Source organism: Struthio camelus, chromosome W (genome assembly GCF_040807025.1).
Source record: "Struthio camelus isolate bStrCam1 chromosome W, bStrCam1.hap1, whole genome shotgun sequence".
Classification (NCBI taxonomy): Eukaryota; Metazoa; Chordata; class Aves; order Struthioniformes; family Struthionidae; genus Struthio; species Struthio camelus.
Window position 1 is genome coordinate 45,188,719 of NC_090981.1, and position 25,460 is coordinate 45,214,178.

The window sequence follows — 25,460 nt, forward strand, 5'->3', positions numbered from 1 at the left end:
AATAAAAGGAATACGGGAGTAAAGCTTTCTCTCCTTTGCAGCTTTTAAAAACAGTAAAGCCATTTCCTTGCATCTACTTGTAAGGATTTGTATGTACAACTTAATAAACTCATGAAATAAAAGGAATAAAGCTATACTAGTGAGTGCTGTCTAGCTGAGAATGCAACAGCTACATACCTGGCATTGGGCAATAGACAAAAAAAATGTCACAGCATTCCGATTTCAATTTCTGTGTATAGACTCTTGAGTCAACATACAAAATCTACCTACCCTCCCGGGCTTAGAGTTAATGAACATATGATTTGAGGCAGGCTGACAAAGCGTTAAGTGATAGAGAACCACACTGGCACGAATAGGCAGTCTCCCACGACATACTATCAGCTTGGGTTATGGTTCCTTTCATAATAATAATAATAATTCACTTCATATCTCACTTCAGATTCACTTTCCATCTTCAAAAAATTCTACCAATATTAATTAATCCGCACAATTATTCTACAACAGAGATGACTGACTCAATTGTAGAGATAGTGAAGCAGGTCAAGGTCAGATGTTAAATATATGGTGACAACAGAGCTGCTGCCAGTAAAACCAGGACAGAACTCGGGAATTCCTGCTCCATCTGTTCTGCGATGGGGCTCTGACAGACTGCACCTCCTAAACTCTCAGGGAAAAGGTGTGTGTGTGTGTGTGGGGGGGGGGGGGGGGGGGGGCACGCACTGTACGTGGCTTAAAAATTCTCCAAATTTCAACAGATGAGAAGATAACGTCTCCACTTTTACACAGTCTGAATCCAATCCAATGCAATTAAATATCCATTAACAAAAAAAATCTTTTTTAAATTTAGAATAATATGATTGCATTGTACCCATCATCTAGCATAATTTTGTTGCAACACAGGTTTTAAGAGCGTTTAGATAACAGAGCTAGAGTTCGTCATTCTCAGTGATTGACTGGACGGATATAGCTATGTATTGGCAGGTCCAACAACATTTCCTCCATGCAAAATGCACGCTACTTATTACAAATAAATTCTTACCTTCGTGCAAAAGAAAAGTGGGCTGAGGCACTGGGAGAGAAGTTTCTAGGGCTATCTTGAGGACTGTTTCCTGTTTTGGGGGGGAAGGGGATGACACAAGTATGTTAGAAAAAAAGAAAATACCATTCAGACACGCTCATCCTAGCATTTCCAGGTAGCTTAGAAACCAGTCTCCTCTTAAGGACTCTGAGAAAACCAAAACTCTGAAGTAGAATCTTATTTCAAACCATTTCTCATTTATATTTGATTTTAGTGATTGGATTCTCTAATTCAGTCTATAATTCCGTTTTCAGTGTAATTAAAGTTCACAAAAACAGTACTTTAGCTTGAAAGAAATATATTTTGAATGTTGAAAACACGGGGTTTTTTTTTAATCACACGAGTATTTGGCAGTTAAAAAAATCCAGAACCTGATTAGCATGATTTAGGCCTTACATGAAGGGTCTGTAACATTTTGCTCAAGAGCTATAGTGTGAATTTTTCCTTTGTTTATTATCATTATTAGCTCTGAACTCCAAATAAGCAGGCAAAACACACAGAATGAAAAATTTCCCCGTTTTTCGTTAGACCACGGCATGGAAAGGGCCCTCCCCCCCTCAAAGTGGTAAGAAGTGACAGCACGCTGTGAACGGCCCTAACTTCAGGGTTTGTTACTTCTTTGTATTAAAGCATTCGTCCTCTTGCTGGCCAATGACAGTGGGGAAAGAGGGCAGCTGGTGAGAGGTTCTCCAGCCACCTCTGCTGCTCAGCAGGTGTAATTAGAGGAACTACAGTATCTAGAGAAGAAATAAAGGTGACACCTGTATAAAAAACAAAAGCTAAAAGCATTTGTTTCAAAGCAGCATAGGCTATTGCACATGTTTAAAAACCAATCTTTCCTTAAATAAGGAACAGACTGCAATAACAACAAATTAAAGAAAAAAAAGAATGTATTTATTGCAAGGGGCTTTGGGGGGAAATAAACGACACTGCAAATACAATTAAGCAACAGATAGAGCTTCTATGTATACATTTAGAATGAATATTTAACTTTTAGGAGAAAATTACTATCTATTTGTGAAAAGAAAAGGCTAGTCCAATAGAGCCATTCCTTGAAGACTTCCTGTGGCCTTGATTTCTACTCAAATTTTTAAATCAACACTGTGTATATCATAGTGCTGTCCTTAACAGATCCCATTAATTTTACGAAAGAAAGCATAAGCATGAAGCCATTTAGATAGTAAACATAGAAGAAGTGTGGGTTTTTCGCCAGAAGATTTTTTTTTTTTTTTAAATCACTGAAATCACATTTTTGCATCTGTTCATCCCAGGGCCCCAAGAGAGAAGGATTCCACTTCAGCTGGCCAATACTCCTGACTCTTTTTTGTCCATTTATCTATCACAGCTGAATTATGTTCTTTCAACTAACCCTCCTCTCCCCACCCCAAGAACCTACTTCTTCATTACTCTTCAGATACTTCTGAGGGCCTAGATAATTTCAAGGTGGCAAGGATTTGTGCTCCCTGAAGGGGATTGCGGGGGGGATCTAAAGCTGCACATGTGGCACAGATTTCAATCTTTATTTGGGAACCAACACAATTTATTCTTGTCCTGTCTGAACTGCAAACAGCAAATTACCGAGAGCAACAGTTTGTTTAATTTAACGGCTAACTGGATTTCTTTTGCTTCTACTAGATCTTATTTAATAAAGATAAGCTTAAAAAATTGTAACAGTGAGCAGATAAAACACAGGCACAAACTCTAGCTACTGCACTAGAAAGAATGAGCTGTAATTGGGAACATGCCATGGATTGAGAAAAGAGGAGAAAAAAGACAAAAAAGCTACCTTAAACACTGGCAGAAGAGCAGAGAATTAGTTTTAAAGAAAAATTCTGTGGGACATAAACATCTTTTGACAGGAACTAATTTGACAAATCAGCATGTGGGGGTTTGTCTAGAAATTCCTTTCTACTGATAGCTATTTAAAAGTTATATATGGATGTACTTATTCACTGCACTTCAACAGCATGCCTAATTGTCCATCAGTTACTTATTCAGAACATATGCTTAACCTTTACATGGAAGCAAAAACATAGTGAAAGAATACAATAATTTTATACCATTACAGTGGATTCAACAAGACACAGTGCTGCAAACTACCTCACTACAAGCAACAAAGATCACTTTACTACAGATAAAACATGTAGAAGCAAACTCTTACTCAGGAGGAGCATCAAATCCTGTTAAAGGGAAAAATCAGTTTTTAAGCACTGTTTTCAATAGAAAATAAACTTTTAAAGTAACAAATTGGTAAAGCTGTATAAGTGATAACTGATTTGTAAATCCTGCGAGTTTATCTAGATGTCTGAGCAACAACTCAGACAAGCGTGGAAACGGAGAATGAAAAATCCAAACTCCACATGACTGGAGAAGTAACTACTGCCATTACAGGTTTAAGGTGTGGTATTCCAGAAAAGCAAGACAGGTTAGAAGCAGAGTCCTATACGTGACCTTCATCCATCACAGCATTCATCCACCCATCTGCAAGTCAATACCTGAGAGACTTTCAAATGAAAACCAGTGCCAGTTAATTCTCTGTCCATATGTGCAGTGCTTGCTTATCACTCAAACCCTGCTGTTCTTAGGGATCTTCTAACCGTTGTATGTTTTAGCCCTTGGGCATCTCCAGGCTGCTGAGATTATTGCTGATGTTTCTGACCAGATAAAGTAAACCTGACTGGTGGTCAGGCATTAGGTATATAATTAACTCCATCATCCTCCGGAAGAAGTAACATAGGGAACAGGCCGTCAGCATACCAGAACAATACTCTACCTAGTAACAATACAAGGGGTGCCTCATGTTGCAAGCAGCTATTTTTGAGAAAAATTATACCTGGATTAATTAAATTGTGTGACTGTTTTGTAATTAGCTTCAGGAAGTCCTATGTCTTTGCCACAGAGGGAAAATGTATTAAAGTCTTTTAAAAATACTTATGTTACTTTCACTGTATACTATTAATGCATTTTTAATAGCTGTCTACTTACAAAATAGAATTTCTGATGCGAAAACTTTCTGATAGTACTGACGGAATAAGAATTAATGATAATTGCTATCTCAAACTCCTGATGGATCAAAGTCAGCTCCAGTTTGATCTCTTAGTGTCATTATTGGATGGTCTTTTTAAACGAATCACAGTACATCAACATCACAGCAGTACAATACATCCACAGGTCATACATTCCTCTGGGTTGGTTTATCTGGTGGTGAACCCATGATGTGAAGTGAACAGCACATATGAAACCACCAACAGTTACAGGTCTGACTTTCATACCATAACAGACTGTGCAAGTTAGCAGAACGCACAGCTGGGCATCAGGATCATTTCAAGTACTTCTGTAGGTGCTTTCCACTGAGACCTGCTCAGAGGTGAGGAGATCAAGCTATTTCTAAAGCCGGATTAATTATGCTTCACAGCAGCTAAAGCAAGGAACATTTGCAAGCTCTTTTAATCTGTTCGCCAGGCTTTCTCTACCCAGACTTTTTGCTAAATAGCTTTGCTATGGTTAGCAGCTGGCTTGCTTCAAGGAGATCCCTAACTCTCATCCTTGAGGTCACTGAAATCTCCTGGCATGCTCAGTAGCACTTGCTTCTAGGAGATATTAATATTAGCTAGACATGAAAGGGTAGAAGAACTTCAACAGAATTCTACATCGATGTCTACGTTATTCTCATTTATCTGAGCTGGAATTAAAATTCCAACCTATGTCCAAAGGAAATCCGAGATTTCCACTGATAAGACACAGCACAATTACCAAAGTCCAACAAACTAGCACACAGTAGGGACAACAAAAAGGACACCACACCAACTACATACATAAAAACACGGAGAACGGGCATCCCAGGAACAGTGGCATCTTTGTATGTTCTGATCACTACTTACAGAAATAAAATACTGGCAGTGTTATGTTTTGATATCATATTATTTAAAAGTCAGCTGAATCTGGATGCAACTTACCAGAGTATTCTTCCCTCTCTAAATTATTCCTTAAATAACAACACATCCTCTGAAACTGGTAGAATGGTTTTACTCAATCTCACTCTTGGACAGAGCGAAAAGTCAGATTTCAGAAAAACAATTTTTATTATTCTACGTGCAACAGCAGTCAGAATAACTGAAATACTGTATTATCTTCTTTTCTGTAAACATCAGTTATTGTTTAAAAACAGATTCAGAGCCCCATCTTCTTATCTTTGACTTTTAGCACTCCTATATTTCACCCTGTGAAATGCACTATTCGTGACTGTTCCTCTACCATGGGCATGAAGAGAGCAGCTTTATTATGGAACAATTTTTAGGGCTAGTGGAAAAGCCTACCCTCAAAGTAAAAATCAGTAACATCTTTAGAAAGAGGATTACAGAGTCGGGGTAAGACCTCCTTGGCCATGAAATCTTGCTTTAGGCAAACACATCATGTAATTCCATTCATCAATTTACCGAATCCAAGAGACTAGAACAGGAGCAGGTTGTTCACCACTGCCACGCTTACTGGAAGATCCTTCAGGAACCCTCACATGGCCAGCATGTATTTGTCTCTTCACTCCTTGCAGAAAATACCTCTGATTTTTTCAGATGACAGCACAAGCTTTTCAGTCTTCCTTTTGTTAGGCCAAACAAACCTCAGTCTTTTGCTCTTACATGAAAAGCTCTCACGTTCTATTATATTAGCCTTTCCCCTCATGTGATCCCATGCGGGCACGTACAACCAAATTGGTATGCAGTATCTCAGATGAAATCTAACTGGGACATTATTCAGTGGCATGAAATCTTCTGACTCAACTGAAAATGGCTTTGCTCACGAATCTTCAGAGAGGATTCGATTTTCATGGCTATACTACATCAGGCCTTGAAAACATCATTTGATCCAAAAACGCACGCACTCACCCTAAATTCCTTCTAATTGATGAGTCCAGAGCTGACAGCAGACATTTTTGTTACTGGCCCAACAAGTACAAAATTTTGCATGTCATTATGCAAAATGCTTTCAAACTTTTTAAATACAATCTTCAAGATCATTCAGTCACCTCAACACAGTTTCCCAATGCTGCTCCATGCTGGATGCCTTCCAAATTACATCAGCTACAGTAATTTGCTGTGAGTGTTACTTACGAAAAGACTGAACAGGTTTGGACACAAAAGCAAAACCTGATGACCCTACTGATGATCTCACCTCTTACTTTGTATTTTTCTTTTTAGCATCAACTTCTGTCCTCTCCCCTTTAACCTATTTATTACTTATCTTGCAATTCTTGTCCTAGTGCCTGTCTCAGTAACACCATATGGTACATACAAAACATTTTACTAAGGTGCACACAAATAATATTTACGGCATTTTTCCTAACAGATAGATCTTTTTCCTATAGCAGCTACAGCTAAGCAGCACCACATGTGACTATTAATTATTAAGGTCACTATCATCCACAGTAACAAGCTCCAGTGACTGCAGAGGTGGGGAAACCTGAGTGTCCTGACTTGCTGAGATTACAATCATTCACTTTGCAGGCTGCGTGGTGCACAAGACCTGCCTACAACACAGCAGGTGTTCAGCTGGAAGAGCCCATTATTGGCCACAGCACCAGATGCTGTCCAAGCTGATGCTGCAGCCCTTCACCTCCCACAACTCTGAACGTATCCACAGCTCTGCAAAAATTAAAAGAATCTTTCAGTAGGCTTAACAGCTGCCAGCCGAGATATTGAAGGCTAAGGATGTTCAAACTAACTCAAGACAGCTGTTAAGAACAACAAAGGTTTGAAACCAAAGAAATGACACTGAAATATTTGAAAGAAAGAAATGAAATATTTGTTCTCTATCTTCATATGAAAGACAAAGATTTTAAAAGCCGAGATTGTTCTTGAAGTTTTTAATGACCTTTACAGGTATGCATAAGGCACAGTGCGAGACACTGGCTGCAAACTAAAAGCTGGCCTTCCACTAACATGAATTATCTGTGTATCTAGTTTCAGGTCCTGCACAGATTAAAAGGGCATTACTAAATTTAATGCATTAGTACGAAATGTATCTGACGGAGAAACATTTGTTGTATACGTTATCTTTTGCCTCTCCCTTTTTCAACCCTCAGGCTTAGGCCTCAAACTTCTTTGCACTCTCTCAAGCTTTGTACTACTTACTAATCTGATAACTTTTTATTATAGCCCATAATAAGCCTTCACTGTCTTCTGTTGCTTACAAATGAATCTGTCTCTCCTTTCACTCCTGCTGCTCATGCACTGCTTGCACTCTGAACAATGTATTTGCTTCATCAGCGTGGTGCTACCTCACTTGTTCTCTCCCCATCCTACCATAGGAACGTGAGAACGACTGAGACAGGCTATTAATTACAAAAACTTCTTATACCTATCTTAAAAATTCAGTGTTTGTCCAATTCAGCTAGCATTTCTAAAGATTAAAGCCAATTTCTTTGTGGGAGCAAGCTTGCACTATGCTCAGAGTAAATAAAAATGGGAGAGAAAAGATCCTGGGGTGGGGGGGCAAGCACAAACTTGGATCAAATCAAAAGTAGTCAATACAAAGGAACTCTGTAGCACCAACAAGCATTATTTGGGAGCTGCTGAAAAAAGAAGCAACTCCTCAGTAACAAAGCTCACTGTGATCCCTATGTGCCTTTTTCATACGGGGCAATCAGCACCATCCTAAGTTTGGGCCACTGGTCCTCCTCAAACGTTTCCCCTCTACTTGAACTAGAGGTCACACTGTGCCTTCAAGTCAGTCTCAATCTGTGAGAAAAACAGGACTACAAGGAAGAGCGTGGGTGTTAAATGCACACCTGGAACACGCACCTCGAAGAACTCTGATTGGGCTCAAGCAAGCTCCTCTTCTGCAGTTGAGCAATATTGCTCACATCCAATTTTAGTTTTGGACAATTCCAGTCACAACCCACATTGTTATGATAACCTAGGAATAAGCTGATTAGTTCTTCAGCAGGTCTGAAGTAATGGCACATTATTTCTGAAGATGCAACCAGACTTCTAAATGATTACTAGACATCAAAGATGAAAACATTCTTGAGTAAAGCCACGGAGATTGTCATGAGTGCTGATGCAGTGTGCTGTGATTAACAGAGCTCTACCTTGTTAGATTCATAACATGCCTTCACGCACCTTGCTTCCGTTGACACAGAGGATGTGTGCAGCATTTCCTTTGCCTTTGGAGATGCGAGGTCTTAGGGAAAAAAAGCAGGCAGCTTAAACTTGGGGTCCAAATGAAACTCAGCTCAGGGATGGGACATAAGCAAAGATGATGCAGTAAGTGCCTGGATCTTGCCTTTTCTCCTAACAAGGGCAATACAGTGATGTAAAAGGGAATAGGCTGTCAATGGATCAAAGAGTGTCCTCACAATGGATGAAAAAACTGAGTTCGGATACCTCTGAGGCACTAAATTCTAAACTAATGGAAACAATTTTGTTAGACTACGCAAGAAAGGCACAGGAAAACACTGAAGAGCTCCCAAGATGATGATTAATAGAATTGACCCCAGGTGAATTTTAGAGAGTCTCACAGACTACCTTGATTCCTTTCAATTAAAACAGTCTAAAATAAAGGGGTAAGGAACTGCAGCCGAGGCCAAGATGGGACATGCATCAAGCCAAGAACCTAGTTAACCTAGTGAAATGAGTGCATCTAATGGAACCTTCTGTATTTTCAGCAAGGGGAATGGCAGGCTCTCTCCAGTGATAGCTGCACCAGCCTGGGAAGGTTTCTGGCACAAAACTGAGCTCTGACAATACAAGTACAAAAATGTGTTCTAGAGCAGGATCTCTCCAACATCCCCTGTACTCTGCATAATATCGCTATGATAAATTTCCCAAATATGTATGCAATTATCACACTTCGGCTGAGGATAGCTTACTGAATAAAACTGTTTCCAGTGAACGTCAGCACTGATCTTTTGCTGCATATTTAGCTTGCCCATCTTCCTCTAGGATTGGAAACTATTTTGTTTCTTTTTCCCTTCTCTGTTTCTGTTGTTTCCTCCTCTAACTGCAACCATTAATAAGAAAGATGTGAAGATGTTAAAGAGGGAAATCCTTAGTTCCTCTGAGAGTTGGAGTATACTGTCTGTGGTCCTGCTAGAAGGACTGAAAAAATGAGGGACTCTAAGGGGAAAATAGCCAAGTCAATGTGTGTTTTTGTTTATAGCAAAGAAGATTTAGAGACTGATTGGTATGCGGTGCAAAAAAAATAGCGTTCTGATGTAGGGAACTTTTTCACTAGAATCTTCCTGTCTTCCAACTACTTTGCAGAAGCAGTTAAAAGCAAAAACAAAACAACAACAACAAAAAAACCTTAAAATGATCTGGCTGGACAGCACATAAACCAGGTTCTCTTGGTGGAGTCAAGGAAGCCTCTCTGACTTGAGAGTAATCCCTCCCAGCCAAGGAACACCAGGAGGAATAAATCCAGCAGGCTCAACTGAACATGCTGTCCCTTAGCCAGGTCTCTCTCTGCTGCACTTAACTGCAAGGAAGAGCAGGAAGCAGAGCTGTCTGCCAGTGTAGGTAAGACCTGGTGGCTCTGGCAGCACAAGATGGCGCCTTGGCTAAAAATCCACACCCTCTCGTAAGACCTAGGCTACCAGGGATTTACGCACGTTAAACCCTCAGCACTCTCAGCTCCCGCTGTAGTCGTAGAAGTTGTAGAAGATGAAAATTTGCACTAATGTAGCTTCTCCGTGCTTTTAACCAAAAAATCTGCATCGTTATTTGCTTTTGTTAGGACCACATTCGCACTGCCTAAATTTTAGGAATTTATCTTGGCTAGCAAGTCAAGTCTAGGCAGTATCTAATCAATCACTAGAGAAAGAAGAAACCCTTTCAAGAGTGCTTGTCAGCACGCTCTAACTTCAAACTGCGCCTTTGGGAGCCTAGTCTAGGCACACTAGCCAGCTAAGTTAGGAGTCAATGGCTGTGGGAGTGTTTACCGTAAATAACTACATGTAGAGGTAAACTAGTAACAAAGATGTATACATGCAAATCCTCAGCACCAGGACTTCCCAGCACTGCTGGAGCATTTGGCATGCGTATCTTGGGAGAACATATCAGAGAATCTAGTGTATCCTGGGTAACCACAGAAGTTGCCAAGCTTGCACAGTAAGTTTTTGAATACACAGCACGTACTGCTCAGTTTAAGGAAAAGAATAGCTACACTTGACCTATCTTAATCCTTATACTATCCTTTTTCCACATTGCAGCTTGTCAACAGCTTTATGACATCAGCATTATTATTCCCCTTTTACGGTTTGAGATGAAGCAACTCGCTGAAGGCATCATTCCTGCCAAACAGGAATTCTTTGGCCTTTCTAAAGTTCAAAAATTTGTATTCAGACCCACAGGTCATGTGTTGCTCACTCAAGACTTTTGAAGTCTGCTGTGGAGAGCTGATCTAAGCCACCAGTTTCCAAACTCTGGCACAGTCAGAGTCATGGACACGCTAACTTGCACAGCAGGAGCTGCTACCGCTCTCATCGTGGCAGCACAGGACAACCAAAGTCTCCTGCTATGGCCATGACAGATCATCTCTGGTGATTTGCGGGGTGGGAGGAATCCCCTCCTTCCTTCAAACATTCCAACATTTCGTTTTTAAGTTTTACATAATCTCTACCACAGATGTTTTCCTTTTTTTTTTTCCCCCTTAAAATAAATTAATAATAAAAAAAATGCTGCCTTCAACTCCTCACTACTCTTTGTGATCTCTTCCAAGTTCCTGGCTCTGCGCTAACCTGCTGCTCACAGAGAACCACCACCTTTCTCTTATAATATTGCTTCCATGAGAAAACTGCAGATGCAGCGGAAATTCCACACCTTTTCTTTCACCATCTATCTGAGAGCAGTTCTGCAGTGTATTCAGTGTCATTGCCTACACACGTATTGATGTAGGGCTTTAATTTTGGCATGTAATTACAGCCAACGCCCAGAAAACTAAGAGAAAAATGTTGGATGAAGTATGTTTTGATATACTAAAAATGTTCTTTTTCAAAATGAACATCAACAATTGTATCCAGAAAATCTCTTTTTTCTGGATGTCCATTCAATTTCAAAATGCTTTATAAATTAAACAAAATGATCACCAATTTATTGTTGTGGAAATCAAAGCACAGAAGTTTCCAGCAACTTGCCTAACATCAAACATCCTAGGGAGCAACAGCACTAGGAATGGAATGCAATGCTCTATTCACTGGCCCTACTACCCTTACCATGCTACCACAAACTATTCTATATACTTTTCAAATTTTGCTGGGCCCAGGGAAGAAAGCGGGGGGAGGAAATCAGAATTTGTCAGAACACAAGGAGGAAAAATAGCTGTGATCTGCTAGATATTTCTAGACTGCTTCTCACTAGAATCTAGGGTTTACGGGTTTAAATTGGCCAGAGATTTGGATTTTACACAGCAGTGATATGCATGTTTTTGCTATTACAAACAATGGAAACACAAGCAGTGCAGTAGAGAATTTGGCTATTTTCTTCTCCTCATATAGAGATTAACAAAAATTTAATAATATTGGCTGTAGGATAGATCAAAATGAATCACCTGCATGAGCTGAGAGAGGCGAGTGAGGTCGAGGCAGAGCTGGAGACTGGCCATTGCCCATCAAACTCTTCCTGTTGCTTGTTCTACAACTGTGGGCAAAAAGATAAGGAAAAAAAAAAAGACATTAGCATCAGAAATACAGCATGTACTGCATACAGACATTTTGACTTGTGGCCACTTTGTTCCTTCACTTCCCAATCTCCTTTTAAAGAGTGAGGCTACTGTTTTAGGAGTGGCATGTGCCCAGGAAGCCTAGGATCACAGTGGATAATGGCAAAGACAGAAGTTTCCACAGCAAACACACAACAGATAATTTTCAGGTTTGCACATTTACTGCTCTGTGCAAAGATCAGCATACTTCTGCAGAGTCATTTACAAAACGTTCTTCTTTGTCCACAGCTTGTTTCTCTGCCATACGCTTCCTTCTTATAACGTATAAAAATATACAAGCATAATCTGAAAAAGTCTCAGTTTAGAATCACCATTCAATGATTAAACCTGTTTGTGTTACATGAACTGTAGCTCCAAGTGGCATGCCATGAAAAGCAATGATTTATCAACCTGAAAATGACACAATAATTATAAATCTAATTATTGAGATAAGTTTCACATCTGTGCCTTTCTCAATGGAACAGATGATGCATAAGAAGATGAATGAATTTTTTTTTTTTTTACTTATATATTTGTCACTGCAAAGCCACTAATTTTCCATATCACAAGACCATTAGGCAGCATAAATAGCAATTTATTATTTAAAAAGTGACATTTTTCTTAAATATACCTTAGCATTTTTAAGTATTTGCTGGCAGAGGTGCTTTTCTTTTCTCTTTCAATTATAACCAATATTCTCACAAACACAACCCCCGCAACTTTGCAAACATTCGTGCACAAGTTAAATAGTATCTTGAAGTCAAAGAGATTGTAATTGTGCATAAACTTCGGTGCATACGTAAAGGATTGCAATCAGAAATTGTCTGCAAAGCTTTAGAATAAAACTCAAAACCACTAACAGGGAAAAATATTCACATCAAAAAAATTCCCATTGATACAGTAAATTCCAATAGAAGCCAATTTGGATCATAGTTGAATGTCTCTCTGAGGATCAACTTTGTAACATTACAATCCCTATGTAATAGCCAGAAAGCAAGACTGATCAGTTTTGATATTGTACTAGTTGAATAAAACGCAAAAGGGTGGATGGAGACTAACAGCAACAACAGATTAAATAAAACAGATTCTAAAGTACATTGAAGTATTACTGAAAATAAGGAATCGGGGAGGAGGAGAGCAGTGAAAGACAGTATCTTTGCACTATTAAAGCAGTATAAAATATATTTGCAATTATATTGCAAAAAAGGTCTGAGACCAGAGTCGTCCTGAAAAATCTGCTGCCAAGCAGCAAGAGCGCCGTTCTCAACTGTTTACTGAGTTAACGCAAGGTTCATTTGCATGAATTATATAATGATCTGCTGTATCGCTTACTATTATAGTCAATTAAACTGAGTTAACTTGTAAGTATACAAGTATCATTACTACAAACCTATGTAACAAAAGAAAGCAAGATACAATCAAAAGATTCACATTTAAAACACAGGGGAAGGAAAAGCCAAACAAAACTTATTTAAGTGAGGGGATTCATTGCAATTTGTAAGCTAAAATGGGAAAATTTTGTAAATGTGAAATACACACACACACACACCCCTCTATAAAATTTATGTTTTTAGGAATCTGTTTAGGTCAAACTGGGCTTAGTAGAAGTATTTTTAATGTACTCAGCATTTAATCTACTTTTTAAATGACGTTAAGTTGAACAAATATTCCATATTTCGTAAGACTGAAACTTCAAAATGATATTGTTTCATCCCATCTCCAGTTTTTATGCAGCTGGGGAGCCATATTGAATTCTTCTTTTATGTTTTAGGCATGGTCCAAATTATTCCTTTTGGCTTCATGCAATGTCATGCATTCTCGGAAACTTTTCTCATATCACGCTGTAACAAGCCTCAGTTTATCTGATAAAATTTGAGTAGCTGTTCATGTGCTGCTCTCCAATCCAAAACTGAATCCAATAGACTTTCTCGTTATTCGTTAAATTTTCACTAAAGGACCTGGCAGATTGCATCTTCCCATGTCGGCTTGATAACCTCACTATATCTTCTGCGCTGCAGCCTGGTGTTACACCACCCCATTGTGTAGCATTAAGCAGCTTTGCATGGACAAAACTAAGAATCTAAAGGATCTTCTTCCCATTTCCGGTCACAAGGATAGCATACATTTTAAGAATCGAATCCATGAACTGTTCCCAGCAACAGAAGTGTCAGAGATAGCGGATGATTCTCCTTTTCTAACCAAACATACATTTCTTTTCTTTCATCAAATTCTAGACCCAGTGGACACTGCATTCGTTCTGTTACAAAGACAATTCCAGATACATGTCTCTCAATATCAATTACTCTTAAATTCAGAAACTGATAGCTTTACCAGTCTTGCCAGAATTTCCTATATAAATGATTGCCTTGTATTCACCTTTGCATTAAAATTCAAACTTCATATTCTTCGGATGAAATTAGTGCAATACCTTTCACACTTCGTTATCAAACGTTTCTAATTCAAATCATCTTGTTTTTTGTACTTTTAAAAATAATTTCTTAGGACTAAGATGGCATTATCATGTGTATCAGTGCCTTAGATAATGGGAGGGGGCAATCAGGTTTCCCCCCCCCCCCTCGTCATTTCAAAAAAATCTTTGCTATTTTCTCAGATATGGCTGCAGCTGTATAAATAAGATCAAAAATATAAAGTATCCTCTAATTGTCCTACTAGTAAGGTAAGATGCAAATTACTGCATGAAAGGGTAAATTCATCCTACAGCTCTTGCAGTAATTTTGGTTTTTTTAACTCTATTTCATGAAAGGCCTGAAATGATATTAACTATCCTGCAACACCTATGAAACACACCTCCTTTCCCAGATTAATGCTATTATAGAAGAGACTCTTTACGGGTGAAAAAAAATCTTCAGTGAATCTTGAAAGATGATCTAAGCTGCCAGAACAGCACAGATGGGAAGCAAAAGGAGGTAGCAAAGGGTCGCTAACTAAACTGTATTTAGTCTTGAAACATCCATCTTCAGAACACAACAAAATCTCAAAAGTTAAAGTCCTTCTGCAGACAAAATCATTTATCCCACATCTCTGTAGACATCAGCACCTTCTCCCTTCTGCTGCTTTCATAGAACAACTATTGTTCTCCCATCCAAATCTGACACGATAAACCACTGGATAAGAGGCAGCCCTGAAAGAAAGCCTCTTTGTCTGCAGCGAAGTTAGAGCAGCGCAGGAGCAATCTGCAGACTTTGTCACATTGGGAAACATAAGCCTCGGTAAATCACGGAGAACTACACCTTCAAAACGCAGTTCCCTAAGCCTTGGATTTCAGGTCCTGATCCAGTCGCACGTCAGAGAAAAGAGATCAGCAAGCCAGGCAGATGTGACCCACGGTTTAGAGCAGTGAAAAAAGGAAAAAGAAACAATCTTTTTCCAAGACGATGACTAGAGTGGGAAAGGCCAAAATAATGTAAACTATTTCTCAGTCATATTCAATGATACTTATTAAACTTAACAAAACTTTAACAGATTATGAACTTTAATTTTTTTGCCCTTTGTCCTCTTTTCCTTCCCAGGAAAATGCTCTCTGGACTTTGGTCTGTGGCCTGTAACTTACAAGTGGCATTCCTGAAGCTCTACCTATCTGGAAGTATTGATGTAGTTCACATTACGTCATATTAGCAGGTTATCCAGATTACAATCACTAGTCCTGAGCCTACAATCCAGTTCACAATTTTCTATTTGGTTTGCAAATTCTTCACAGCCTGGCTCTGCCTCACCTCCTGCTCTCACCGTCCCCGCCGCTCCTGCCCACACACTCTGCTCCTCCCTCTCCCGCCTCTCTAGTTCCCTTCTCACGGCTTCTCACCGGTGGGGAATTCCTCGCTCGTCCCTGCCCCGGGACCAGGACCAACGTAATACCCTCTCACTCAGTCACTCCTCCTGGAAGCCTAACAGATGAGCAGCACTTCCCGTGAGACGTACTGCATGCTGTAACAGAGGAGGCTACATAAAAAGTGCTTTGTAGTGAACCATGCTAATCTCATAAAGCAAGGGTGAACTGCAGCTGCCAAAAGATGCAATTCAAGTCACGTGAAACTTAGTTACGCTTAAATAGCTACAATTCTTCCAATAATGGGCAAAAGCCATTTGGGCAGAAACACGATGGGAAATGCTACATTAACACACAAGACAAAAATGCTAGTACGACCGTTAAGAAAGGGCTCCACAAGCTCTTGGAAATGCTAAACAGAATAGAAAGTTGCAGCAGAAGCCTAGCTTTTCTAGTCATATGCTCAGGACAGAGGGTAGTAATGAAAGTGTAATCAAGAAACAGCTATAATAGTGAGAGGTATGCACTAGCATGCAAGTTTCTTCCTCAAAAGAAGTGCTAACGCGTGAGCAAATTACTGGCAAAAAAGGTTAATTGCTTTAAAAAAAAAAAAGTGGAGAAAGAAGGATATATTGACAGAGGTTACCACTTGCCATTTCATAGGAAACCCAGCATCTCTTTTAATCATTCATAATCATTTCAATATCCTTAATTATCCTTAACACTTGCAATGAAGACGGATTTGGGCTGTAAGCTATTATGACAGTTCACCACCTTTCATGGGATGTGCTGAGCACAGCACTATTTTGCAACGTGGCTTCTTAATTTTATCAGCGTGATGTATTGACCTAGCTGAAGGTAAAGATTAAAAGGGGACCCATCCTATTTTAATAAAGACTGCAAACAAAATCTTTTATTTGCTAACATAAGTGTACAGAAACTAAGCCGCTGCAGTATCCAGAATGCAAAGCCTGTCCATGTAGACATAAGAGAGACTAACAGTGCAAGGTCAACACTACAGTAAAGGCTCTAGGGATAGAAAAGATAGTTACAATATTTGTAGTGTTAAAATTGCATAGCTGAAAGATACCTCAGGAGGAACATGCTGTCCATAGCAGGACATGAGATGTGGCCACTTTGTTTATACAGGAAAGTTTAATTTAAGTTATATTTCAGTTATATCTAAGTTGTTATGAAGCCACCTAACCTATGACTCCACAGTTATTTATTATCTTCATGAATAGTAACACTGAAGAGCCAACGGCATCGACTTAAAAAACAAAATTTTTAAACTATTTCAAATACTGTCTGTCAAAGCTAGGTATGGAGCAATCAACTTCTTAACACACAAAATGAGGAATTTACTGGGGGGGGGGGGAGGGTTGTGTCCCCCTCCCCCTTTTAAAACCTTTTGCATTAAAAAGCAGTTTGGTGAGTATTTCTAAGCTCTCCAGAACCCTTGCAACTTCTGTGGGACACTATCTTGCAGGTATATATGGGACATAAATTGCCAGGAGAGAATGTAAAAACCAGCTGCAATGAGAGATGATGCACGCTGCCTGTTAGTATGATGCTACAGTAGCATCCTTGTCAAAGAGGATCTTTTAAGGATATATTTGATGAAGCATCTCTTAATTTAAAAGGTCAGAGAAGCACGTGGCCTGAAGTTAATGGTAGCTTCATACTTCAATCACTTTCTGAAAGAAAGAAAATTAACCAAGACTGCTCCTCTGTGAATACCATGGAATTAAGGTTACCTAAGCAAAATCTACAAACTTCATTCAGTGCTGTTTGTTGTTGCGCTGTTCCACCCCAAAGCTAAGAGATGCTGTAGAGTAAGGAAGCAAACGTTCACAATTTCAAAAGGCATTTCCTAATGCAAAGACTAAAGTAGGTGAATTTGCAAGGTGCTATAATCATTCTGAGAAACATGCCAAATGTCCAAACATGGATTAAATATACTTCTAAGAGGAACTCAGAATTTTCATTTTGTTCTTTTTAAGGGCTTTCAGCATTCCAAACTCATACCGATCACGGATGATGTAGCGTTATCTTCATTAGACTGCATGTCTGCAAAAATACTTTCCAAAATTGTGTGCACATGCATATATAAAATTATACATATACATATAGCAAAACATTGTATTTATTATAGATCTTGATCACTGTAAAGAATTATTCCAAATCAATCGTTAATGAGCTGAAGTAAACAGTCTTGGAATTCTACGGACTTCTGAACTACTATAATGCAAATATTCAGGTTGTTCCTTTCTATATTTGAAGGTTTGATCAATTTAAAGGAGGTCAACTTTCATGTAAAGAGAAGAGTGCTGTCAAAATATAACAAACACAACAACGACAACAAGTATGCAGCTGCTTGCAGGGCTTGCTTGGCAGCGTTTGCCCTGAACTTTGAAACACAATTGCAAGTGTTTCAGTTTTGGCTATTGCCCTGGTGAACTTGGATAGTAAGTGAAGGGTCCCCTCTAGGTACTGACACATTTGTGTTCAATCCCCTTTTCCCTGACCTTTTGGCTGCTTAGTAGCTGCCAGCATGTCACCAGAGCTCTGTCCTTCCTCAGCAATACGAGGTTGGGGGGGGGGGGGGGGAAGGGGGGAGAGATCCTTTGCAAAAACATCTGCCAAGACATCTCTGCTGCTCAGAACTAAGACAGTCCTCTGTAATGCAATGCTTTAGAAAGCCTCTCAATTTCCACCTGTCCAGTGGGATGGAGATTTGTTAAACAAACAAAAAGAGCCTTTATTATGCCTCAGCAACTGTGACTGTTAAATCTATGTTCAATATATATTAAACTTCAGGGACTGCTCTCATTTTTGCTATACATAATTTTGGCCAAATTTTTATTCTCCTCATACAGCAGAAAACCGTTAGGATGTTACAAGAGATCGAGGTTTCTCCTAAATAACTAATATGGGATACTTCTATTCTGTTCTGGTCCTTCCTACTTCTAAAAATCTAGCTCAGGACTTAAGTATTACAGAGATAAATATTTAATTATGTAACATAAAACAGACTACTAAGCTAACTATCAACTCCACAGTTGCACAATATTCATAAAATAGCTGCACACAAGATAAAAGTCTGTAATGCATGCAAAGTGGGCAGACAGTGAAGAGCAGGTAAAAGAATACTCAGGATCATAAACCACTCCACTGCACAATTCTAGTTCATCATCCACAAAACGCAATTTTCGCAACTTTGTATCATACAACCTATTGAGAACACACTGATGGGATCATTTAAATCCTATTGCTTCTTGAATTTCTTTCTTAATCTTATTTGTGTTCTGGGAAGGAATATAAACCAAGTTATTAGGTGAACAGCACGTTGGCTATCATACTGAGATAGTCAGCTAACTTAATTCCACAACGCAATAATATTTCTTTCAAAATAAAAAGATAAATAATAGGATGTACTTTCATCTACCAGAAGTAGTGGAAAAAATACACAGCGCTGGCCTAACTCATTCCTAAGTATGATTATAATTATACTACGTAATTCCGGAGATACAAAAAAGACACAAAATACATCACAAAAAAATAACTGGGAGCCATAGTACTGGGTTGAGTACTACCTTAAAAAAAAAGTTTGATCTTCACAGGTGTGATGAATGGCAGAGTTCACAGTTCGGAGATGCTAGCAACATAAAGCAGTGCTTTGATTTGCATAGTTGATAACCCCGCAAACGTCATTTGCACAAGATAGGAAATACCCTATTTACTGGAACGCATGTCTATCGCAGCTGCAGCACAGAGAGGCAGTTCAAGAACACAGGCCTCCCTACGCTCTTGGCCATCTCCGACAATTTCATATTAACTCAGGTCACTTTAGATTTTGGCTCTAGACTACAAGTTCCTGGTACTGGGATAAGGGGATATGGCCAGACACTTCTCATGAGGTTGTCATGGTCATCCTCAACCTAGGCTGAGTGCAGGATGCTTCTTACTCTGGCTCCTTGCTTCTTGTTAGTAGCTTAGGGGAAGCCAGGAAAGAAAAGGAGCAAGGTTTGTTGGCACCACGCTATGTGTTATTCACTGCTGCTCTTTCCAGAGCTTCAACTTTGTGTCAGACCAGAGTGCTCTCTCATAGGCTATGACGCTCAGGCCCAGACATAGATGACACTTGCTCTGCCAGTCTGGGAGCCAGTGTGGTGCCCCATGACAGCTGCTGCTCTCCAAACAAGGAATCCGAAGCAGGGCAAGGAGGCAGCTGGGGGATCTCCTTGCAGCTCCACTCCCAGGCTGGAGTCAAGGCACTGAGCAGCAGCCTTCTCCGCACGCAGGCCAAGTGGTCCAGCCCAGCTAACTCATAACTTCTATCCAGACTGGTCCTTAAAAAAGGAAAGGGTCCTATTGCAGCCAGATGTCCCTTGAATGACATCTATCCACAGTCAATCCCCAAGCTGCTTTAGTACTGCAAGGGAGCCAAGATCATCCTGTGAGCTCTCTGAAAGCCTGGCTGAAATTCTGAGCCCAGCACAGTTCAGAAGAAAGATAAAAAGTGGGAGTATCTCCAAACGACACAGAGGAGACCTGCGCATCCAGATACTTACCACAATGAAATCCTGTCCACCTTCTCTCCAGCCTTCTCATCCTACTTCCCACTTAGACCCACCACCTCTTGGCTTTCTCTTTTTCCTTATTGGTAGCTGTTCCCAACAGCAGCAGCTCTGGACAGAACTGTTCCTAATATACTGTCTTTCAAGGGGTTGGTGGGTCAGGACAATGAGATAGATAGACCACCTCACAGTGTTGAAAGCATTCCCCAAATAGCATAGAGAGTTAATTTACAGAGCATTTCTCTTGGTTGAAAGAGCATGAATTATGCCGATACTTAATAAAGTCTCAAAGGGTTAAAGTCTTTTATCATCTGAACTTATCACGTATTTATACATATGGCCAGCCTAAAAATTCAGGTGCATTACTGTCAGAGTAGACATCTTTGATATACCTCGGAAACAACTGATCCATTTCCATTTTGGGGGAAGCAAGGAGGGGCGGGGGGGGGGGAAATGATTTAGTCTGCTTTCCTTCCTACTACAGAAGTTTAGCTACACCTTTTTTTCAACTTCCTCAATTTGTTTGTCAAAATAATTTATGTTGCCAAGGCTACTTTCTCCAAAAAAAAAAAAAAAAACCGCCAGAAGAAACCAAAACAGAAGTCTATGCAGTACCCTTTATCACATGAAACACTATCTGCTCTGCACTGTACTCAAGACTCTCCCCACGAGAAAAGCCACTAAAAGACAAAGACCTAGAAATCCTTTTCCCTACATTATTTCACAATTTAAAAAATGGTTTTCTCTGAGGTTTTTTTTTTTAACCTTGAAAAAAGTGCAACTAAATTAAATAAATTCTAAAATCTAAGAGTAGGAAATTGGGAGCTGACTTAAGTACAGAGATTATACATGGTATCACATTCAGTTTGAATAATTCTCTTCTGTTTTGACCCCTAAAATAATTTATACCTGCCTCATTTCTCCTAAAACTAAATAGCAATAATTCTTTTTACTCAAAATAGTAGTGAACCTAGACAGGATTGCTTCTCTTTGCTAAATTTGGCAGCTCTCATCCCTTCTCCAGTCCTCAACTCAGACCCCGCACTCAGCTGCTACTCCTTCAAAGGTGGTACTTGCCCTGCTTGGTCTTCCCAGCTCACTGCTCCGCACTGCTTCTCTTTGGGCTTGACTCTGGCAGCCCCAAATCCTTCCTCCACTAGAATCCTCAAAACTTCATCCTCTTGGAGCACCGGGTCAGGCTCTGCCACATGTAAACACACAGCAGTAGCTTACATTTACTGTCCTGCAATATCCTTGGAGGAGTATATGATAAATAAACACGTTATCTGCAAACCTTTAGCAAATAGTACTGAGGGGGAAAGAGTCAACAGGTGACATAATGCCATAATAACATACGTGACTAGAAAATCTGCATCTCCAGATCAAATTTACTAGAAACAAACTCAAATCTCCTTGCATATACTGACTTGAACAGGATACTAAAGAAGCTAAAAGACACTTTTTAATTGTATCAAGAGTTCTGTTTTCTGACTGAAAAGTAATATACTCAGAGACTAACTGATAAAAAAAATCCTTTGTTAAAAAGCAAAGACAGACCTAGGACATTAAGAAAAAGTCCTTTAACGTTCTTCTACAGTCATTTATGTCTTTATTTTCCCATTTTAAAATGGTAACTGCGCAAATTATACCTGATTATTACCAGTTCATTGCTGATGCTTATTTGTGCAAGACTTCTGCCTTTTCTGAGTTACAATTTTTCTAAAACTAGTAGAATTCTCTTTAGCTAATGCACACCAAAAAAGATGCAGATCACAGCTCTTCTGTAAATAATCACAGACAAGAAGTTCTGTGCATGTGTGTGTGTGCATGCACACGCATGCATAAATAATTTTAAATCTTTTAGCTGGAGAAGGCCCACAACAAGGGAATTAAAGAACAGGAAACTAAAAGAACACACAATTACATTTTGAACAATACATTGTAACCACTTCATTTCGTTATTCAGTATTTCAGTGCAACTTTTTCACAGCATAATGTAGCTTAGATTAAACAGGGTAAAATACATTTAGAAGGAGAAAAAATAAATGAAAGAATGACATGTCACTGAAATACAAGTCTGTAAACAAACTCATACAAGAACAAGAAAAATGGGAGAAGGACCAAAAAAACAACTTTCCTTCATCTTTTCTCATAAAGTTCCCAGTATCACTTTCTTGTCTTAAAACAAGTTTACGTGAATCACTAAACTATGGTTTATTTCCAGCTGCGTTATTCAGAGGAGGATCTTTGCCTTAGACCCAAGAGATGCGTATAGAATTTTTAAAACAAACATTTTGGGAGGACAAGACACTAGCCAGTTCTTCAAAATGTCATGTTGTTCTGTTTGGAAACATTTTGTAGACACCCACATCACTGATTGGCAGCCCCTATACCCACTATGTTAGAAAAAACCCTCAATCTCTTCAGTAAAAGATGCAAAAAGCTTACCAGAAACACAGTATTTCCAGTTCCTCACAGGAAGCAGACATGCACATCCACAATTGTAAAATTGCCCCAATACCCTCCAGGACTCCCTCACGAGGTCACAGTGACCAAGAACTTGTCATAAGAGCTGTCTGCCAGGGAACCTGCTTGGAAATAGCACCTAGCTCCATTGCACAGCAGGGCGCATAACATGCCAGTGCTGGAAGGACCCTGCCTCCACTACCTGAAAAACCGCTGGTGGAACAGAAAGGTTTGCTAATACCAGCCCAACAATACCTTAATGTATCTTACAAAGACACTCCTTTCCTTTTCTAAAAGCTTCACATCCTCATGAGAAACATACAGATACCAGGGAGGTGACAGCCTACCCACACACAGAGTTCACCTGTATTTACCAAAACCACTGTTAATCTCACTTCTCTAAACATTTAAGGTCTATCACCACTGAAGGAGCTAACGCTTTACAAAGTTTTGAAACAGAAGCAGATGCGCTAAACACTTGCCAGTAAAGGTGCATCTTCAAGCTCCCCCACGCACACACTGCAAGACCTTTAAAAACTGCAGGAATTATGACAAAATAGAACAGCTACAAAGAGCTAATATTTTAAGCAAATGTTTATATCTTAATTCAGCAGTAGTTGCTGGGAAGTCTGATGAGTTTGAACACCACCAAAACCAGACTTCCTTTTACTGCAGCCAAGAAAAAAATAGGGGGGGGGGGGGGGGGAAGGGGGGTGACATTCAAGAACGTCGGTCTCCAGCAGACCCACTCTGCTCCCGACACAGAGCAAAAGGGCCTCCTCAGCACACACGCTTACTCCCCTGAGAGCCAGAAGACAGAATACAACTGCACAGAGCAGAAAACGTTGCAGCTATGAAGCACAGTTGTCTACCAAGCATCTGCAAAATGAGGAAAATTACTTTCATCCCTTTTATGCCACTTTGACATTAATTGCAGTGGTTTAGATTTCTTTTCCCCTACACATGTGAATCACTAAAAATTTGCAGTAAAAGTCTTATCTTAAACAAAGCAATATAAGAAATATATGCACTGTAAGAAGGTACTAATATTGAAAGAAGTTTGTATCCTTTTTTTTTTTGGTGAGTTATTACAATTAACAGACAAAAAGGGTCTTGCTTATTTATATAACTGAGCTTTTCAAAAAGTTAAGAGTCAATATTATATAAACTGAAATCCCACATTTACTATATGATAACAATAAACGTTTTGCAGTTAATATTCTGTACTCTCTTTTGTTTGGACATAAGTATTCAGTAGTGCTTAAACTGTTAATACGCAGGCATTACAGGAATAAAGAAAATATGGAGATTTTTTAAAATCACTATTTAGGACAAAATGTGGACACTTGAGAACTAGGCCCTTTGCTGCAAATGAACATTTGCCTGAATATGAACATTTAAGCGTGAAGTATTCAATCTGCAAACCACTGTTGTTCCCGTGAGACCTCTGTCAGACTGACCGCACTTCACAGCTGAAGTCCACAAAGGGCCCTCTCTCTTGCCGAGACCAATGTTCTCCTTAACACCATAAGATGGGTAAAAGTTTTATAATTAAAATATAATTGAGCATCTAGAAGCAGAAAGAAGTTCTTTCACCGTGCCCATTCAGCTGTTGGCATCTGTTGAGACTGCCAAAGACATCATCAATTAATGCCAAGTATGGTGGCCTCCATGAAGAGGTCAGATTCCTCCATGCTCAGTAGGAACAGGCTGCCTGTTGAAACTCACACTGAACACCAGTTACCAAACAACCCACACTAATAATTTTAAGACATCGCCGGACATACACATGCAGCCAGCAAGGTGGCACTACCTGTCTGTTATAATATAAATTAGAATCTTTTTGTCCCTGAAGTTTTCCAGACATAGTCAAATCCTTTAAATAGCAAAACAACAAATAACTAATACCTGAAACCATGCACGCAGTCTTTTCTTTTTCCAGGTGGAACAAAGACTGAGCTTATATAACTGACATACCTATTAATTATGATTTTTAACAAAGCTTCATGAGAAATTGGACAGGAAAAAAATACATACCCTCTAGGGTCCTGGCTCACACTGACACTGTAAATAGCTGACACTATTTACAAAACTACAGAAACTACATCAATCATTTCTTTTGACCACAAATTTTAGACATGTAGTATCTACATAGTATAGGTACGTAGCTCACTCTCTTCTCATGATATAGTTACACCAGAACATTCTCCATTTTACTTTTATAGTCCTACCAGGATAAAAGTCCTTTTTAGTTGGTTCAGATTTTTCTAGATGGGAGTAGGAACAAGTCACAAGAATATAAACTCTCTTTTCTAGCTGTAATTGTGTACTAACATAGCTATGTCAGCAAAATTAACTGGCTAGATCTAACTCAAATTAATTGCTCCTATATAAAATCCTGTGCATATACTAGGCCTTAGAGCAAACTTTGATTCCATACCAGGAAGGCAATCTATTATACGTGCAGATCACACCCATTTGCTGCAAAGTCACTGTGAGGTAACTGGAAACGTCTGAGTAATCTCCAGTGAAGCAATTCAAACATCTCCAGGCACAGTCAGCAGTGGGGATGACAACAGAAGGCTTCTGAGAGTGAGTCTCTCTTTTTATTTTTATTGATTTTATTTTTTTTTTTTTTAGTGACACTTAATCATCAAGCACCGCACAAGCCAAGAAAGATCAGATAATTCAAATTTCAGTTTGCTGCCACAGGCCTGGCACTTAACATACACGCACATTTATACTATTAAAAATAGCACGGCACAGCATTAAAAGAAGTCTCAACAGCCTAAGTTTCAAGTGACTGAATTACTCAGCGCGATGTCAGAAACAAGCTATGTAGGCCATCCCAAAT

General features: G+C 39.3%; 1 protein-coding gene across 9 annotated transcripts in view; it reads right to left on the bottom strand.

Annotated features, from left to right (window-relative positions):
• Nucleotides 1–25,460, bottom strand: part of LOC104146892 (microtubule-associated serine/threonine-protein kinase 4) — a 397,004-nt gene that overhangs the window by 63,264 nt on the left and 308,280 nt on the right. For all 9 annotated transcript variants that reach the window (XM_068924761.1, XM_068924760.1, XM_068924759.1 and 6 more), the window contains 2 exons: nucleotides 11,624–11,712; nucleotides 1,040–1,109 (listed from right to left, as the gene is read on the bottom strand). In XM_068924761.1, the coding sequence (XP_068780862.1) occupies nucleotides 1,040–1,109; nucleotides 11,624–11,712 (159 nt within the window). The remainder of the gene's footprint in view (nucleotides 1–1,039; nucleotides 1,110–11,623; nucleotides 11,713–25,460) is intronic.